Source organism: Equus caballus, chromosome 13 (genome assembly GCF_041296265.1).
Source record: "Equus caballus isolate H_3958 breed thoroughbred chromosome 13, TB-T2T, whole genome shotgun sequence".
NCBI lineage: Eukaryota > Metazoa > Chordata > Mammalia > Perissodactyla > Equidae > Equus > Equus caballus.
This window is the reverse complement of record NC_091696.1, coordinates 44,496,783-44,517,127: the sequence shown is the minus strand read 5'-3', so window position 1 is coordinate 44,517,127 and position 20,345 is coordinate 44,496,783. Positions and strand designations below refer to the sequence as shown.

Genomic DNA, 20,345 nt, shown 5'->3' with positions numbered 1-20,345 from the left:
TGGTGGAAGAGCGGAGCCTTCAGCTTCTGACACAGCGGCCCTGGACGGACGTCCAGCCAGGGCACTGTAGTCAACAAGGCTTGAGTGAAGGACCCCTTTTTGTGTAACTCTGACTTTTGGAACCTTGTTAATGTTTCACATAATCAAAAAATAAATACATAAAATCAATATGGATGTGGGAAACCTAAAAATGGAATACAAACAGAAACCAGCGGACCGGAACGTATTTCAAACGATTAGCAGAATCACACGGGTGTGGGTGGGAGAAAACCCCAGCCCACTTTGAACACAGTGGCTGGATTTATGACCTTAGGATTTATGTCTAAACAAATACTGAATTCTAGTGCATAGGGTTTACTTTCTCCAGAGGTATAAGTTCATAATTTTGAAACCACTTTCTACATATTCCAGGGCTGAACGAACAAGTAAACACATTGTGGCTAACGAGTCAGGTTTCTCACTGTTGGAGAAGAGAATGAGAAATATGAACAGGGAAGAAACCAGAATGCGCCTTTTGACAATGGACTGGAATTGAGGACATCAGTATGAACTAATGGTTTTTGTTGTTGTTGTTGTTGTTTTTTTGAGGAAGATTAGCCCCGAGCTAACATCTGCTGCCAATCCTCCTCTTTTTTTTTTTTTTTTTGCTGAGGAAGATTGGCCCTGAGCAAACATCCGTGCCCATCCTCCTCTACTTTATATGTGGGACACCCACCACAGCATGGCTTGACAAGCAGTGCCATGTCCTCACCCGGGATCCGAACCAGTGAACCCTGGGCTGCAGAGGCAGAACATGCACACTTAACCGCTGTGCCACTGGGCCAGCCCCTGGACTAATGGTTTTAAATGTATCTATCTGTAGACAGGTAGATGTAGATACAGGTGTGTGTTTGTAAATACATCTATTTTCTAGGGGTGTCCACGGAGAGGCCCTAGAAGGACTGATACTCCAGCAGGAATAAACACACCAAGCAGCCAGATCTTAGTTTCTAAATACTATTTTGCACCCGAAGGAACCAGGAGTCCTTGGAGAAATAGCTTATTCCACATCAGGGAAAATACAAAATGGGACTGGAACATCTTTCTGGTCATAAAGGAAGGAAGTGCTCAAAGAATGATAGGGCACGTCAAAAGGATACGGGAGTTCCACTTCCATTAATGGTGGGGAAGCTTAACTGGACCACCCTGCCCAAGATGACAATTATGAACTCTGGACAGAATCTAAGAAACACCTATCTGGGGTGACTGGAGAGCGACCACAAAGAGGCAGACACTGGAGGGGAGTCAACACTTGGAGGAAACTAACACTAGGCGAGTTCCATGTTTTCACTCCGACAGAAATCTACAATCTTACTGATCAAACAATCAGAGAACAGAGGTCAAGGGGACGACAGCAAATGGAAAGTGAAGTGGGAACTTCCTGAAAGAGCCACCCAGGGGAAAACCCAAATTCTACCTATAAACTCTGTCCAAATTTTGGCTGATCCCTGAACTTCACATGGAGTTCACACAGAGTCCAAACAGCCCAGCTAAGATAAGAAAACGAAAGTGATGTCCGCTGTGGCCCCCCCGGGGGGGGGGCCAGAATTTGGATTCTGAGTCCAGCCAATGTAATTGCCAACTAAAATAAGCAAAAAAATTAATACTCCAGAGAAATACAAAAGAATTCAGGGTCTCTACATCATCCAAAATGTTCGGAATACAATCTCAGATTACTAGACATACAAAGAAGCAGGAAAAGTGACCCATTTTTAAGAGAAAAGGCAATCATCAATGGACATCAACCCCAAGATGACTAAGACACTGGAATTAGCAGACAAGAGCTTAAAAACAGCTCTTACAACTGTGCTCAAGAATATAAGGAAAATATTCTTGTATTGAACAAACAGATAGGAAATCCCAGCTGTAAAACAGCAACTATAAAAAGAACTTAATGGTGATTTTAGAATCAAAAAAATACAAAATCTGAGATGAAAAAAAGCTAATGGGCGGTCTAAAAAAATTTATTGGGTAGTGTCTGCAGAAGACAGAAGAAAGAGTCAGTGAACTGGAAGACAGGTCAAGAGATATCTGCAAAAAGAGAGGGAAAATACCTTAAAAAGTCAACAGAACTTCAGAGATCAAAGTTTTAAAACCTAAGCAATTGGAAATCCCAGGAGGAGAAGAAAGAGAGAATGGGAGAGAAAAAAATCTGTGAAGAAATAGTTTTCCAAATGTGTTAAGAGATAAACAGATGCATTTACAAAACAGGCTTCAAGAATGAAGGCAAAATAGGACATTTTCTGATAAATAAAAACTAGTAAGCTTGCACTACAAGAAATGCTAAAGGTGGTTCTTTAGGCCAAAGGGAAATGATACCAGAAAAAAGTTTTGATTTTTAGAAAGGAATGAAGAGCATCAAAAAGGATGAATATGCTGGTAGATATAAAAGGCTACTTTATTTCTCTTAATTTCTTTCAAATCAATACGACTGTTTAAAACAAAAATTATAATATTGTCTTTGGAGGTTTATGGTGTATGTAGATGCAATACCCAGGCCAACTACAGAAGACAGCATGGGGCACGACAAAATGCTGGGTTCTTACAACTTACATGAAGTGTCTCAATGTTAACTCTAAGTGAAGAGACATAAGTTAAAAGGGCAACAGATAAATTAAAACTGAGGTCTAAAAAGTTTTAAATTCATCCAAAAGAAGGCAAAAAAAAAAAAAAAAAGAACAGAGGAACAAAAAATATATGGGAAAACAGAAGACAACTAGCAAAATAGTAGACATAAGTCCAATCTCATCACTAATTACATTAAACGTAAACCAACTACATACTAAAATTAAAAGGCAGAGATTGTCAGACTGGATATAAAAGAAAAATCCAACTATATGTGAGCTATAAAAAACGTACCTGAAATATAAGGAAATAGATCTGTTTAAAGAAATAGGATGGAAAAATATATACAATACAAATGCTAATTAAAAGGCAGAGTGGCAACATTAATATCAGATGAAATAGACTTCAAGACAGAGAGTCCTAGGAGAGAGAAACAGTACATTTCCTAATGATACCTGGGTCAGTTCATCAAGAAAGCATAGCGATCATCGATGCTTATGTACCTAACACCAGGGATGTCAACATACAGGAAGCAAAATGCACAAAATCAAAGGAAGAAATAAAGAAATCCACGATAATAGCTGGAGAGCTTAACACCCTTCTCTCATTAACTGATACAATAACAAGGCAAAAAGATCAGTGAGTGTATAGACCAGAAAGCACAAGCAAGCACCTTGACCTAACTGACATTTATGGACTATTATACCCAACAACAGAAGAATGTAAATTCTTTTAAAGTGCATAAGTTATGTTCACAAGCTAGATAATATACTGGTTTATAAAACAACTCACAACAAATTTTAAGACTGATCCTACAGGGAGCTCTTCTGACCACAATGAAATTAAATTTAATATCAAAAAGCTCTCTTGGAAAATCTCAAATATTTGGGAATCAAGCAACAAACTTCTAAATAATCCATGGGTCAAAGAAGAAAGCACAAGAGGAATCTGAAAATACTTCAAAATAAATGATAATGAAAATACAAGACCTTAGAACGTGTGGGATGAAGCTTAAGGAACACTCAAAGGAAAATACATAGCTTTATATGCTAATATTAGAAAAGAAAAAGACCCTAAAACTCAATGGCTTGAGGGTCCATCTTAAGAAACTAGGAAAAGAAGAGCAAAGTAAACCCAAATTAAGTGAAAGAAAGTAAATAATAGACATAAAGATTGAAATCAATGAAATCACAAAAAGGAGAGAAAATTAACAAAACCAAAAGTTGGTTCTTTGAAAGGATCAACAAAATTGATGAAATCCTAGTTAGACTAATAAAAAAGAGAGAAGAAATACAAATAACAACTATCAGGAATGAAGCAAGGTTATCCCCACAGACCCTGCACACATTAAAAGGATGATACAGACACAATGAACAACCTTATGCTAATAAACTTGATAACTTAGTTGAAACGGACCAACTCTTTGAAAAATATAACTTACCCAAACTGATATTTGATGAAATAGAAAACCTGAATAGCTTTACACCGATTCATTTTCCAAAAGAATTTTCCCCAAAGAAAACTCCAGACGGCTTCCTGGTGGAGCCTATCGGACATTTCAGGGAGCGCGAACACCACTGTCACACAAACGCTTTCAGAAAATAGGAGAAAAGGAAATACTTCTCACCTTGTTTGATGAGGTCAGCGTGCAAAGGAAAAATGAAACCTAACCGTGGACCAACCTGGCAGACGCGACCTTGATCAAGCGATCAAAGCTAACGTCACCAATTTGGGGACAAACGGACATCAGGTCCCTCTGGATACAACGCCGCGTCACTTCTGTGGTATTTTGCCCATTTGCTTTCTTGAAAGTCGTCAAGGGGAAGCATCCGACAAACCCCAAATGAGGGATATCCTACAAAATGGCTGCCCTGCATCCTTCAAAAATGTAAATATCATGAAAGACAAAGAAACACTGAGAAACTGCTCCAGAATAAAAGAGGCTGAAGAAAAAAATACAAGGAAATGTAACACAGGATCCAGGATTTTCTTTTACTGTAAAAGACATTATTGGGACCAGTGGTAGGATTCGAATAAGGTCTGTAGATTAGATGACAGCATTGTATAAATGTTAATTTTCTGGGCCAGCCCCAGTGGCCACTCTGCTTTGGTGGCCCAGGTTCAGATCCCAGGCACAGACCTACACCTCTCTGTTAATGGCCTTGCTGTGCTGGTGGCCCACATACAAAAAAATAGAGGAAGACTGGCACACATGTTAGCTCAGGGCGAATCTTCCTCAGCAAAAAAAAAAAAAAAAAAAAAAAAAAAAGGGGTAATTTCCTGATTTTGATAACTGCATTGTGGAATGTAGGAGAATGTCTTTATTTTTAGGAAATAAACACTGAACTATTTAGAGCAGAAGATCCACCATGTCTGCAACTTAATAAAATCGTTCAGGAATAAAATATATTTTTCATAGACAAACAAAAATGTTTTATACACACACATAAATGTATGTATAGAGAGAGACAGACAGAGACAGAAAGAGAGAGAGAACATGAGAATGAGAAAGGAATTGTGGTGAATTGTCAATAATTGGTGAAGCTGGGAAAAGGGCCTACGGATTCTTGGTACTATTCTTGCCATTTTTCTGTAAGCCTGAAATTATGTCAAAATAAAAAGTCTTAGAAAAAATATCCTTGGCGAACACTGCACTCAGTTCTCCCTCTTGGCTATTTCCAACGTCCATTAGCGTGTTAAAGGTTCTGACAAGTCCTGCACGAGGAAGCCTGTTTAGTTAGCGGAAGATTCGCTTTGTCAGAACGGGTATTAATTCCTGGCACAGGGGCACGGCCAGCGCGTGTGACACTGGCATGGAGCATCCGCGGACTTGAAAATGCACAGGATTGAATCTGCCCTTTGGTTCCACAGAGAGCGCTCGCCCAGGATCCCCACTGCCGTGCCCCGTGGCGCTCTGCTCACCCTCTCTGAGCGTCTCCATCAGCTTCAGCACGGCCCTGAGGGTCAGGAGGCGGGGCAGGGCCGCCCAGCCGGCCACCGTGTGCTGCGCCCGGCTCTGCAGCGTCAGGACCCGGCCTCGCCTGCGCTCCGCGGACGCCCTGAGGCTGAGCTCTGCCGCGTCCTGGTCCAGCAGCGCCCTGGACAGCAGCCAGATCCTAGGAGGGAAGGTGACGGGGTGACAAAGGGCGGCCTCCATCCCTGCAGGCAAATGGCATTGTTCCCCTTCAGATGAGCAGGCCAGCCGCAAGAGGCGGGTTTCTGAACCCCATTGTCCAGGCCCATCCCAGGACCGGACTGTCTTTACTGGGCCCTCAGCCCACAGCCACGCAGGGTAATATGGGGTTTAGATCACGGGCTTCTGGGTCAGGGAAAGCCGGGTTTGAGTCCCAGTGCTGCTTCCAACTGTGTGGTCTTGGACAAGGACATAACCTCTCTGAGCCTCAGTTTCTTCTTCTGTAAAGTGGGGGATAAAGTGGAACTAGTGATACTGAGCTGAAATTGCTCACGAGCTACCCATGCGTGTTATTACAGGGAAGTATGAGAAAAGAAACAGCTCCGAGAAGTCTCCTTGGAGAGTTGGGGCAGGGGACACGGTCCCTATCACCCACACGGGATGTTCTTTATAGGGCACCCTGGGAGACACTTCCCTTGGGTATCAACACCAGGAACAAGATCAGCCATGCTTTCCTTGGTGCACATTCACACAAGTGTGTGAGTGTGTGTTTCCTTGGAGCCTTTGCAAATAACACCACTGGCTGGTTTCTCTTTTTGCATTGGCTACCAGGAAGCTCAGAGCCAAATCTTCAGCTCAGCTCTAGAAACTGTAGAGGACTTCACGGCATGCGTTTTCTTAACTGATGCCATTTTGAGCACCTTCTCATTTTTCTTTTCCCTTCACCCTAATTTCCTCGTGTATTTTTTAACATCTAGAACAAGTGTTGGGGGAAACTATGGGCCCTTCGGCCAAACCCAGCCCACCACCTGTTCAGTAAATAAAGTTTTCTTGAAGCACAGCCACACCTATTCATTTACAGGTTATCTGTGACACTTCTGGGCTACAACAGAGACCATTTGGCCCACAGATGGGAAAATATTTACATCGGGCCCTTTACTGAAAGTTTGCCAATTCCTGACCTAGGACAATACATATTTTTATAATCGGCCTCAAATCCTTTTTAGATTGGGGATAAGGATGGGCAGTCGGACAGACAGATGAACAGATGGATGTACAGACAGCTGGACATGGTGATCCGGGGACAGGGTTATCTAGGATCACGCCCCAAGTCTTGGGTCCCCTTGAATTCAAAAAAGCTGCCAACGCCGGGGCCGCCGAGGCCCAGTTTGTGCCAGAACGTGCGGCACTGGGCCTAGCCGCGATAATGCCAGCTGGGTAGGGGACATTGTCACTGGCCAGGCACTGGTTTGGAATTCACATGAGCTGTGCACTTAATCCTGGGACAACCCTAAGAAGCAGGTTGAGAAACTGAGGCACAGAAGGGAACAGTGGCTTGCCATCTTGCAAGTCAACTATGATGAATACTGCCATAACTGAAAAAAAAAAAAAGGTAAAAGTGGAAAATTGAATGCTTCCTGCTTCCACTCCCTCGATGCCTTAAAACCAAGAATGGCACCACCGGGGGTAACTGCAGCCTGGTCTCAGAGGGACAGAAGACGGCACCTCTGAGTGGTGAGTTCCCGTGTCCCCGGATGCCAGCCCTTTGTCCTCAGAGGCCCCCTCCCCCTTGCAGGGCACCTGGGCACCGTCACCTGGCTGGGGCGACCTTGCCGGACAGCTGCAGCTGAACAGCCCCGGGGGCTCTGCAGGCCGCCTGGCGGAGGAGGACGCTCAGTCCCCAGCCCCGGCCGCTTCTCCGGGTGTCCTGGCTGGCGTCAGCCTCCAGTAGAACCAGCTCCCGGCCGGCCGTGTGCACAGACAGGGAGCCACCGAGGCTGCGCTCTCCATAACGCCTGGCGGCCGCCTGCACCTACAAGGAAGGAGGAGAGGGCTCAGAAGGGGAGGGGACAGGAAGGGTCTGTGGGAGCTGGTATGGGGGAGGGCCCCTTCCTCCAGGAAGCCTTCCTTGCCACTCCAGCTCTGAGCATCACCGAGCACAGCGGACAAGGACTCAGGAAGAGAAAAGAGACACAGGGAAGAACGGGGGACAGCCGGCTCTGACCCCGGCTCCTGGCCCAGGGACAGTCTCACCTTGTCCTTTCCACCACATGTGAAGTGGGAATATCCATCTTACGAATAGGGAAACTGAGGCTCAGAGAGGGGCACATAAGCAACCTGGGGCTGCCTGGCTCTAAACATCATGCTTATGCCTGAAGGGAAAGCAGGAGAGCCCTGTGCAACTCAATTACGGAAAAGGAGCCCCAAACAGTGTCCCCTGGGGCCCATAGGACCCCCCAGAAGCCCTGGTGGTCAAAGGGGAGCATGTCTGTTGCACAAGGCAGGGCCACACCAGGGGTCAGGTTGGAACGAAGTCTTGGCCAGTCTCACCCGGCGCTGGGGGGAGGAGTGGGGAGGGAGCAGGGAGGCCCACCAGCCCCCAGCTCTGCAGGACCTGAAGCCCCTTCCTCATCTGTGCCTCAGTTTCCCCATCTACAGGACAGAAACTTGTCTAGCCCAGTCTGCACATTACAATCATTCGGGAAGCTTTTGAAAGTATGCTTGGGGCCCGCCCGGTGGCCTAGTGGTTAGGTTCGCGCACTCTACTTCGGTGGCCCAGGGGAGTTTGCTGGTTCAGATCCTGGGCACGGACCTACACACGGCTCATCAAGCCATGCTGTGGTGGCATCCCACGTATGAAAAACAGAGGAAGACTGGCAACAGATGTTAGCTCAGGGCCAATATTCCTCACCAAAAAATTTTTAAAAATATGCCTGGTCCCTCCACAGATGAATTGATAAACTGTGGTACATCCAAACAATGGCATATTATCCAGTGATAAAAAGAAATGAGCTATCAAGCCATGAAAAGACAAAAAGGAACTGGAAATGCATGTTACTAAGTAAAAGAGGCCAGTCTGAAAAGTCTCCATACTGTATGATTTCAACTAGATGACACTCTGGAAAACGCAAAACTATGGAGACGGTAAAAGGCTCAGCAGTGGCCAGGGGTAAAGGCGGGGGGAGAGGTGAACAGGTGGAGCACAGGGGATTTTTAGGGCAGTGAAACAGCTCTGCATGATCCAGTAAAGGCAGATATATGACATCACGCATTTGGCAAAACCCATAAAAACACCCCACTCATCTGTCAGTGGCCATGCTGTGGCAGCAGCTCACATGAAAAAAAAAGAGAAAGATTGGCAACAGATGTTAGTTCAGGGCCAATCTCCCTCAGCAAAAAAAAAAAAAAAAAAAAAAAAAAGTATGCCTGAGACCCCTGACCCACACTCAGCATCTCCAGGCTGGGGTATGGGTATATTCTAAGGCCTTCCCAGGTGATTCCAACATGGAGCTCGGGCTGAGAATTCCTAGGCATCACCCATGTGTTCCCTGACTGGTCCCTGTGGGCCTGAGGGCCCCTGCAGAGTATGCGTTGTCAACAGGGGCAATATCGCCCCCAAATGCAAAAATTGGATCTTGGGGGTGTGAGTAAAAAAAATTACCCTTTTATGCATAAATCGTAGACATGCATACAGCACGTAAACAGGAATACAGCGTGTCTGTAGAATTAAAACTTCATAAAGTGAGCAATTAAGGAAAAAATATTTTAGAAGGCTCCCTAAAGGGGCGATCATGAAAATTAGGTTGGAAAACACCGGCGTAAAGAAACCTCAGGGAAATTTCAAGAGCAGGGACAGAGGTTGAGAAGGCCCAGCTCCTGCCCCGCCCCCAGCCCCCCCTCAAACACAGAGATAATGTGAACACGGGGTGCTGGTGCTTTAAAAAGTTGTCACAGAGTCTGAACTCGTTGGACGACGCAGCATCCAGACTTCTGGGGACCCACCCTCCTCTCCCAGGTGGGGCCGGGGGGTAGCTGGGCTCTGCAGCCAGACTGCCTAGGTTCCCGTCCAAGATCCCCCGCTTATGGGCTCAGTGACCTTGTGCAAGTCACGTCCCCTCTCTCTGTCTCAGATTCTCATCTGCAAAATGGTACGACAGCATAAGACAAGGCGTCCACGAGAGGGTTTAGAACAGACCCAGCACGTGGGAAACCCTCCACAGACATCCGCCCCTGTGACAGCTGATCACAGTGACATCACGTCCTCAAACCCGAGGTGCCTGTGGCCCTCGGATGCACCACGATGTCAAGGACCGCAGGGAAATCGAAAGACTGCTGAGGAAACAGTGAACCAGTGTGGGCCTCAAGATGCAGCCTGAGTTCAGAGACGTCGCCACACGTGCATCTGAGAATTCTGTTCCCAGCAGTCAGAGCCCTTCTCAGGCTCCGTTCGAGTTTCCTTCCGAAACCCACCAGCCCAGTGCTGGGCGCAGAGAAGGCATCTAAAAATTGCTGTCAAATGCCGGCCTCTCACTGCTGGATTACCGTCTACACCTCCAACTCCCCGGCCCACCGCCTAATTCCTGTGCACACAGCACACATGGATTGCTCAGAGAAGCAATGCACATGGGGGGCTTGCCAAGGGCCCGGGCTCCGGGGGGGCGAGCACAGCCTTCCCACCTCGTCCTCTTTCTCCGCGCCTTTCTCTCCTCATAGCGTGAAATCCTCCAGGGTTTCTACCCGACCCCAGGCAAAACACCCTGGGGTCAGAAAAGGATCCTATGGCTTCTCCCAAACCCAAATTCAGGACATGGTCTGAGGACAATTCCGTTTCTCTCCAAGTTCGAGGGTGAAATGTGATCCTTTTCACACACACAACCCCCACCCCCCAGGGAGCTGAAAACCGTTCTCGTTCTCGCCTGGACAATGACTTCCAAATGACAGATCTGGAAACGTCCCTGCCATCTGTTCCTGATTCTGGAGGGGCCCGTCTGGCTAAGCTTAACATTGTGGGGGGGCCTCCTCCATCGCTCCTGCCTCCCTTCCTTCCGCCCATCTCCCAGCAAGCTGGCTGCTCAGAGACAAATTTGGCCGGCAGTTCGAGGTCATCCCGAAGGGACCACCGTCCGAACCTGTAAGTCTGGAGGAGATGTCAGTCCGTGGGGATGTCTGAGCTGGAAGAAAAACACCAAGTGGGAGTCAGATCCGTTCAGCTGGAGCGAGACCTGTTGGGAAGGGGGAGTGGGAGAAGGGGGGATCAGAGGGAGCAGTGGGGTGGGACAGAGAACCCCAGAAAATGGCTGGCTGGGCAGCCGAGCAGGGACAGGGCACCCCAGAGTTTGCCCAAAGCCCGGGTCCACCAGCAGATGCCAGAAACCGCCATCCCCCCTCGACGTTTCTCAGCCTTAATCTTTCTCGGGCTGCATTACTCGGAAGCTTGAGAAGCAAGGCCCCAGACACAGGGCTGGGGGGACAGCTCTGGGACCCCAGGCCCCTAATGGTACCTGTCATGCCCCCCATGTCCACCGCTGCCTTCTATTTGACCCTGACCACAAACAGGCACTGACTTTACAATGATCACCTCATTTAATCCTCACCCTGGCTCCCATAGGCTGGTATTACTATCCTCATTTCATAGCTGGAAAAACTAAAGCTCAGTGGGATTGAGTGATTTACCCAAGGTCACACAGCTAGTTGGCAATGGAGCCGGAATTTGAACCTAAAGGCTCCTTGGAGATGAGGACAGAAACACAGTCACCTGTGCATCCCCAGTACACAGCACAGAGCCTGGCATGCGGCAGAGACACAATCCATACATGGTCAATGAATGAACAAATATACCTATAGTGGCTGCTATACAATCACCAAACTGCATTTCCTTTTCCTCTTGGGCATGCCACTAAAACTACATTTCCCAGCCTCCTCTGCAGCTGAAACTACATTTCCCAGCCTCCTCTGCAGCTGAGTGGGGTCATATGATGAGTTCTGACCAATGGAATCTTGGCCAGGAGTGGCACGAACTACTTATGAACCTGGTCCATGGAAACCTCCTGCATAATTCTCATCCTCTCTCTCCCCATGCACCAGCTGGGGCAGAGCCACAAGGTGGAGGGAACCTGGGTCCGTGAGTGACTGCATGGAGCAGAGCCACTCTGAACTATGACATAATCGGGGATTAAACTTTCACAGTCAAGCAAACTTTTAACAACAGTTGGGGCATCCTGACTAACCACACACATACTGCCAAAATAAGAGCCGTGCTGTCAGCCTTCGAGGGCCCCTGCCTCTTCCTCGGCCATCCCATACAGGACACCTGCACTCTAAGATTAAAACCCCTCCTCCCTCAGCAAGGAGGCAGAACTCAGCCTCCAGACCTGGGATGTGCTGTTGTGGTTGACGTCAGCCCTTGCGTCCACGCTGCCATCGAACGCTCCCTGGGGACTCCACCTGAAGACAATGTCCCCATCCAAACTCAGGGCCTGGGGGAACCTCAGCTGGGAAGAAGCAGACAGCATCCTTTACTCTCGCCACAGCTGAGCTCCGCTTGGAGGCCACAGACCAGTGTTTCCCCAACCCGGGGGCCCTACCTGGGAGGAGTGGGCGGCGTCCAGGGCCAGGCGGTGCCGGATGGCCCCACGCTGAGATCTGTCACGGTGCAGACCCTTTAGATGCAGCACAACTTTCTGGTCGACTTTCAAAGTGGCCTCGAACTCCCTGTTCTTCGCCTGGGTGTACAAGAACCGGCGGCCCTGAGAGAGGTTACTTCCCCACTCCAAGGGCCTGCAGAAGTCACCCTGGGAAGCCGGCAGTCAGAAGAAAGTGGTCCCAAGACGGACGGCTTAAAGCACAGTCCACACTGTTTCACGCACAGGGCGGGAAGTGGGAGCACGGGCACACGGGGTCTTTCAAACAGGGACAGCAAACTCCAGGGCCCACGGGCAGGGTCAGTGGGGTGGGCTCGAGGGGGCAAACTCGAGGGCCTGTGTCCCATTCAGAGGGGGTGCCCCGGTAGGAGCCTGTTCTGTTCACTGCTGTATTCCTGACACTCAGCACAGGTCCTGGCGCATAGTATGTGCTCAATAAATATCTGGACGAATGCAGAATCGCTAGTTACAGCCTCAAACCCCGACGCCAAAGCCATGCTGAGGTGGAAGGATGTTTTATTCCTAGTGAGGCGGGCAGGATGGTACCCACGCTCCCAAAGTGTCCACGTCCTAACCCTGGAACCTGTAAATACATTACCTTTCAGGGCAAAAGGGGCTGTGTAGTTAAGGGCCTTGAGATGGGGAGATTATCCTGGATTATGCAGGGGACCCAAGGTAACTGCCCGGTTCTCACAGGAGGGAGGCGGGAGGGCAGAGTCAGAGAGAAAGTGGAAGACGCTGCTCTGCTGGCTTTGAAGATGGAGAGCAGGACCAGGAACCAAGAAACGTGGGTAGCTCTTAGAAGCTACAAAAGGCAAGGAAGTGGATTCTCCCCTTGGCGCCTCTAGAAGGAATGTAACCTTGCCAACACCTTGATCTTAGCCAAGTGAAAACCATTTTGGACTTCTGATCTCCAGAAGGGTAAGATAAACCTGTGTTGTTTTAAGCCACGAAGTTCGTAGTCATTTGTTATAGCAGCCATAAGAAACTCATACACCTCGTTAACCACTTATTCACTCAGCAACCATGGAGCTTCAGCCACGTGCCAAGTATACATAGCAGGTTGCCATCTTTTCCCACCTGTGTTGGCTGAGAAGTTAAAAATGTCTGGTCACAGAATTTTTTTCTTTTTTTTAAAGATTGGCACCTGAGCTAACAACTGTTGCCAATCGTTTTTTTTTCTTTCTGCTTTATCTCCCCAAATCCCCCCCAGTACATAGTTGTATATCTTAGTTGCAGGTCCTTCTAGTTGTGGCATGTGGGATGCCGCCTCAACGTGGCCTGACGAGTGGTGCCATGTCGGCGCCCAGGATCCGAACCAGCGAAACCCTGGGCCGCCGACGCGGAGCGCGCAAACCTAACCACTCGGCCACGGGGCCGGCCCCCGCAGAATTTTTATTACTGGTGTACATCTTTAAAAGAATACATGGCTTTATTTTAGAACCAAGATGGAGGAGGAATAAAGATCCCAGAGAACAGAAAAATGGGTGTCCTTAAACAAAAATATGGTTTTAAAAAGAACAGCAGCCAAATTAAACCAAATGGAAAGGCCCCCATCTCCTTGGTTCTAGCCTGTTGTTGTCAGATGAGATTTTAGGCTCAGTGATTCAGATCTTCCGAGTTTTTTGTTTTTTTTTAATTAGAACCAGAAATCTGGGTTTCATCCCAAATCTTCTGATTTTATTGCTGACAACTAATTTTTTTTAAATGTACATGCGAAGCAGGCCAAACCAAACACACCTGCAGGTTGCGTGGGGCCCAGGGCGCCATTCTGCAATCTCCGGTTTAAAAACAGTCAACACCACTGGGAACATTTCTGCAGGTGTTTGGGGTGTCGGCCTGCCTTGTTTCCCCTCAAGGACTTGAGCTCCCAACCCTCTGGCAGCCATTCGCAGCCCGTCTAACTGGCGGGGAAGCGAGGCCCCAGAAGGACAGGTGGCCTGGCATCACCCTCCTGCCAACAGATTGTTCATAAACTGCGAGCAAGAAACCACCACCGCGTTCCTTGTCCGGGAGCTGGCACTCAGTCGGCGCTCAATACATGCTTGCTGGAGAATGGGCTATCTCCAGGAGCTTCTGCTCCTCGTGGGGTCAGGAAGGAGACGTGGAGGAGGGCCTGGGAAGCGTGTCTTAAGGACTCACGAGAGATGATGACATTACGCTTCGATTCTCACAGCCACCAAGTGAGAAATAAGCACGCCGTCTCCATTTTATAAACGAAACTGAGGTGCAGACATGAGCTAATTTGCTAAAAACACACAGGCAAAAACGAGTTGCACCCCCAGGAAGACTCACAGGGAGACCCTCCAAGTCAGGGCTCAGGAAACTACAGCCCGAGGGTGAACACGGCCTGTTTTTGTAAATAGGGTCGTCTTGGTTCAGGCTGCTATCACAAAAGCCCCCGAGACTGGGCAGTTTCAACAACAGACGTTTATCTCTCACGGTTCTGGAGGCCGGAAGCCCGGGGTCAGGGCGCCGGCACGGTCGGTCCCGGTGAGGGCCTGCCTCCCGGTTGGCGGGCGGCCGTCTTCTCGCTGTCCCCACGTGGCGGAGGGAGAAAGGGTTCGCTCTCTTCCTCTTCTTCCAAGAACACTGATCTCATCGTGGGGGCTCCACCCTCAGGACCCAATCACCTCCAAAGACCCCACGCCTCCAGATGCCATCACGTTAGGGCCTCGACATGTGAACCCGGGGGACACACACATCCCATGCAGAGTGTTATCGGAGCACAGCGACGCCCATTCATTTGCGGATTTTCTGGGTGTTTCTAGAGTCGAGTAGCTGCGACCAAGACCGCAGGGCCTACAAAGGCTGAAACAGTTATCTAGTCCTTCACAGAAGGAGTTAGTCCGCCCTGCCCTGGGTTGGGGACGTCATGGATTTTCAATAACACTGAGGTGACAACTATTCGTGAAGCGCCTACTATGCGCCAGGCCCCGTGGGCACCATGGGAAATACAGCAGACACGGTACCCATCACGGATCCTACAGACTGGCAGAGGGGACAGCGACTGGCCAAAGAACCACACCAAGACAGAACTGGGGTTCGTGACAGGTGCCAGAAGCAAGTGGTACGGGGTACGGAGGAGGTGTAATGGGGTGTGAGGTGGGCTGGGGGTCAGGGAAAGCTCCTCAGAAGAGATGATGCTGGAGCTGAACCCCAGAAGATGATGAGGAAGGGAGGGAGGGAAAGCTGAGTAGAGAGTGACAGCTCTGGGCACAGAGTACAAAGGTCCTGGGGCAGGAGGGAACCAGGCAAGGAAACGAAGGAGGCTGGGTGAGGTGAACGCGCGTCTCCGGTAAGGCTGGAGGGTCAGCCAGGCCAGAGGGTCAGGACTGGGGTCTGTATCCCAAGAGAGGCGCCGAGGATTTTTAAGCAATGGAGTGACGTGATTCTGTCGGCATGGTGGAAAGGCCCCCTTGGCTGTCAAGTAGACTGGAACAGCAGGGACAGAGTGGAACAGAAAACTCAGGCAGGAGAGTGTTTTGTTCATCCCGTGGAGAGATGACGGCAGCTTGAATGGGGGACCGCCGGGGCGGAAAGGTCTCTGGGGTTTTCCCACTTACGGCGTGTCGATTCCAAGCAACCGCGCACCCTTCCAGGCTCCCGGGCACGGCCGAGCCGCTGTATGGGTGGGTCAGGCCCGCACAGACCTGCGAGGGACAGCCATACATGTGCGCACAGGCAGAGACGGGACGGGTGGGGGCCTCCCTCCTGCGCTCAGGCCCCTCCCCAGCTGCGCCCTGGAGCCCGCTCACATAGGGGCGCCCCGCCTCGTAGCCCAGGACAATGGTCTGCATGGTCTCTGCTCGGCCATCCAGGACAACCCTGGTCTCCAGGGAGTACCGCTGGTGCAGCTTCTCCGCCGTGAAGGTCTCCTGCACAAGGATGCTCTGTGGGATGCGCGGAGTCCAAGGGTGCCTGGCGTGGAGAGGGGAAATGGGCGACACCATTAAAGAGCTGGCGGGGTCGGGGGACAGCTGTGCCCTAGGGGCTCAGCCTGGGCTTGTCACTGTCTTGCAGAGTTAAGACTCTGCGACAGGGACGACAGGAACATCAGGCCACACGTCAGTCCTCCGTGTCACCATTTGCCAATCGACACCCGTTCACCATCTCGCCGTGCCCTTGCAACAACCCCGGGAGCTGGGCTCAGCTGGGGTCATCAGCACCATGTGGCAGCAGACACCCAAGGGACAGGCAGCACATGGGGTCTGGAGTCCAGGCTCTGCCTTTCACTAGCTGTGTGACCTCAGACAGCAAAGGACTTGATCGGCTTCTCTGTTCCTCAGTTTTCCCATCTGTAAAATGGGGGCTAAAATAACCACACCCATCGCACACGGTGGTTGGGATGGTTAGCGATAACGTGTGTGCAGCGAATACAAGCTTTCTGAGGGCCGGGATTCCTGTCCTTGTTATTGTCTGCTGTTTCCCACATGCCCAGAAAAGTACCTGGCTCATAGCAGGTGCCCGATAAATATAAATGAAATTTAAAAAATGACTGAGACCTTTGCAAAGGACAGCTGCCGTTACTTTTTGGCTATTACTGTTGTTTTGACAATAGATGACTACGCTCATCCAGCTGGTCAATACCCAGCCTGGGGTCCAAGCCAGGTCTGCTGGCTTCCAGGCCAGGGCGACAAGCCTCTGATTTCTGCTCCCATCGTAGCGCACCCATGCAAGGGGCTAGGGACGCGGGGGGCTTCCAAGGCGGGCAGCTCGTCTCGAGCACTGGGTTCTGCCAGGCCCTGCGGGTCAGCGTGGGCCTCTCCAGGCAGCACTGGACACCCGGTTCCCCCGGTGACCCTCAGGCTGGAGAGCAGAGGCTCGGGCAGGCACCGCACCTAAGGGGACTCGGCCTGGGGGAAGGGGCTGCAGGTACCTAAGGAGGAAGGTCCCCCGCTTCTGGTACGACACCCTGTCGCGCGTCAGCTCCTCCAGGTCGCCCTCCACCTGCAGGCCCCGAGGCTGGCCCCCAGCACTGGTCCCCAGAGCCGTCAGCGACACGTGGGTCTTCCGGGGCTGCAACGAGGACCAGGCCGATGGGGAGGGATGGCAGCAAGGACCAAGCTGCTGACATCCTGCCCTGGGGGGGCACAAGGGGCGGCTCCCACTGCCCACCCATTGCCCCCGGGAACGACCACCTGAGCAGGGCTGCTGAACCTGGCTGTGGCTTCCACCCCAGTCAGACCATAAGCTGGCGTGGGTACGGCCAGAGCTCCCCAGGTGCCCAGCCAGCAACGAGGAACTTGGGCTTCTGGCCCCAGGAGCCGAGCTTTGCTCTGGGGTCTGTGCTAATATGACCAGGGTCCCTTTTACAGATAAGGAAACTGAGGCTCAGGGAGGTCCCAGGTAATAGGCTGAGTTGGTGGACAAAGCCCTTCCCCATGCCAGGTGAGGGATCCGGGGTCCCTCGGGGATGGAGCCTCCAGCACCGGCCGCTGGACTCTCACCTGCTCCACGTGCCTGTAGGCTGCCGTTAGGTTCAGCTCCCGCTGGGGGCCATTCAACCAGCAGTGAAGGATCTTACGGTCCCGGCTGTTCTCAGCCCGGATCTCACTCTGCATGGCCGCACTCCAGGCTGTTTCGACTTCACTCCGGCTGCGGAAGAGGCTCCGTGCCAGGGCCGTCACCATGGAAACCTGCAGTGCGGCAGGAGACGGTGACCAAGGCCTCTGCACACCCTATTCCCTCACCTGGGGTTGTCTTTATACACAATTCCTACTTGGTGAACTCCTACTCATACTTCAAAACCCCTCCAATGCCATCCCTGCAAGGCCTTTCCTGACTGGTCCAGGCAGAATTGGTTGTTCCCTACAGGGTCACCTTGAGTGGACATAACTCCCTTCGTCCTCTCTCCCCTTTAGCTCCAGGAGGGACTATGATCTCACTGGGCCACTATTACTAGCGGGCAGGGTCTCTGTGCCCTGAGGAGCACTCGCCTGCCGGTGGCTTCTCTCCCTGCATCGTCAAGTGGTCTTCAGGCCTCAGAAGAGCTGGGCGTTCTTTTGCCTTGCCTTGGGGCTGGGGGAGGAGAGCACTTCAGCCTTGCGCTGGGCGGGACCCCTAGCCCCAGCTCAAGCCCACTAGAACTATCACGGTGCCTGTGTCCTGCCCGCCACTGTCCCTGTCCACACAGCTCACTCAGGGGCCTCACAAGGGAAGGTGATGGGGCCAAGATGCGGTTGGGCATGGTTGAACCTCCCACCAAATGCCTGAACTCCGTAACCCTCCTCCCCTATGTGACCGACCCTCGGTCTCCCCCTGAACCCGTGGGCCCCTGGCTGCTGGCTTCGCCATTTCGGCACATGGTACTTCCTTCTGCCCAGCTCCTTGGGCCAAACCCGGGGGTCATTAGTCTCTTCTCCTTTGTTCCCTCCCCACTGCCAATCCATCAGCAAATCCGTCAGCTCCACCTTCAAACCAGTTCTGGAATCTGGACACCTGACCCTACCTCTACTGCCACTGCCCGGCACGGCCCGTCATCACGCTCTCTGGCTGGGCCATCCGCGGGAGCTGGCTGGCTGACCCTGCCTCGCACTCCTGTCCTGGCTCCATCTGCCATACGGAGGCCTCCTCAGGTCCCTCTACTCGCCAGGAACACCCCGATCCCCCTGATTCTGACCTGGGACCACGGGGCCCCAGCCTCAGAGGGGACTGTGCTGTCCCCCAGACGGGCCCACTGAGCTGCCTCCTTCCAGGCCCAAGTCAGGGCTGGCCCACCCTGCGTCTGCACAGCATCCCAGCATGGGGAGAGGATTTATGCGCCAGGCTCCCTAGGGTGACACCAGGGAAGTCCTTCTCTAGTGATAAGGCTGGTTGGTTTTCTTCCAAACCCTGTTACGCGTCTGTGATCAAATACACGCTAAAAGGCAGACTTAATTACCCTGAGAAGTCTGTATAAAACTGACCTACAGCCTTTAAGTTTTCATTCTGGTTTTCAGGAAAAGCCCCAAGGTCTACTTGCTTCCAAGCTACCTTTCAACCTGCTTTCATATTTTGCTTTATCAGCTGCTAAGCAAGAAGATGGGAAAGCAAGAATGATTTTCGGGTCCGCTCTTCCAAATCCACCTGGCAACTATCTCTGAAGGTTGTAAACAGCAGGTGAGCCGAACTCCATACATCGGAGACCTGGTATCGGCCCACAGCCAGGTTTCCCCCGCTGCAGGGATGACTCGAGGGGCCGGGACCGCTCTTGGGCTGGGGGGGGGCGGGGGTGGCTGGGGGCGGGGCCGAGCATGCGCACCCGGAGGTAAGTGGTAGCTGGGGTGTAGACGTGGATCTTGCCTTCCCTGTCGAGGCCCCGGCTCCTGCAGGCCACGTTCATCACCAGGTTCTTGAGAGTCCAGGCCTTACCCAGCGTCAGCTCCAGGACAGCGTGGAACGTGGCCGGGTGGGGCCAGGACAGCCTGTGCACCGCAGAGACCGTCAGCCACGGACTGTCCAGGTTCAAACCTCCTGCGAGGGGCCAAGAGGGAGAAGCCGGTATAAGGGGTATGAAGGGAGCTTCCGGCAGGTAGCAAGGGGCTCTGATGGCCTCAGCACAGCCCCCGTGGGCACATCTCAGGACTGGGAACGACTGGGATGGGGCGGGAGGGAACTTTCTAGAATGATGGTCATGTTCTGAATCTTGACCGTGGGCACCTGTCAAGACTCATCAATGGTCCCCCGGAGATGTGTGCATTTTGCTCTATTTAATGTTTAGAGGTGACATGCATCGATGTCTACAACTTACTTTGAACAGCATCAAAAAATAAGATGGATGGGTAAGTGGATAGATGCCTGATAAGACAAGTGGAGGAAAACGTTAATGGTAGGATCTGGGTTGAGAGGATGTTGGTGTTCACCGCATAATTCTATGCACTTTTCTGTATGTTTGAAAATTTCATCGTAACGTGTTGGAGAAAGGAAATGCTGGAAGGAGTTGGAGGGGGAGCATTGGAGTGTGATAATAAAGCGCATGGCCTTTAGTCTTCCAAGCTGTGTGAGCTCCTTGAGGCTGGGCTGCCATCATCTGTCAAATGGGCACAACAGTACTGATCCCGGGTATGGGATCCATCAAGAAGACTAAAGGGCACAATCATCACCATCAATCAGCAAGAAGGTGACATTCAGCATAACCTTCTGCCCTTCCACCAGGAACTAAGCTAGGGCGCAGAACCCTCTCCTCCTTTGTAATGAATATTACG

The 20,345-nt window shown here is 51.0% G+C and overlaps 1 protein-coding gene across 1 annotated transcript in view; it reads right to left on the bottom strand.

Annotated features, from left to right (window-relative positions):
* LOC102148840 (uncharacterized) overlaps window positions 1–20,345 on the bottom strand; it is a 137,970-nt gene that overhangs the window by 57,596 nt on the left and 60,029 nt on the right. Inside the window, exons 30-39 of the mRNA XM_070231012.1 lie at window positions 19,403–19,614; window positions 17,610–17,798; window positions 17,039–17,178; window positions 15,918–16,080; window positions 15,726–15,812; window positions 12,103–12,240; window positions 11,890–12,009; window positions 10,648–10,740; window positions 7,333–7,550; window positions 5,527–5,720 (exon numbers count right to left, since the gene is read on the bottom strand). Coding sequence (XP_070087113.1) covers window positions 5,527–5,720; window positions 7,333–7,550; window positions 10,648–10,740; window positions 11,890–12,009; window positions 12,103–12,240; window positions 15,726–15,812; window positions 15,918–16,080; window positions 17,039–17,178; window positions 17,610–17,798; window positions 19,403–19,614 — 1,554 coding nt within the window. The remainder of the gene's footprint in view (window positions 1–5,526; window positions 5,721–7,332; window positions 7,551–10,647; window positions 10,741–11,889; window positions 12,010–12,102; window positions 12,241–15,725; window positions 15,813–15,917; window positions 16,081–17,038; window positions 17,179–17,609; window positions 17,799–19,402; window positions 19,615–20,345) is intronic.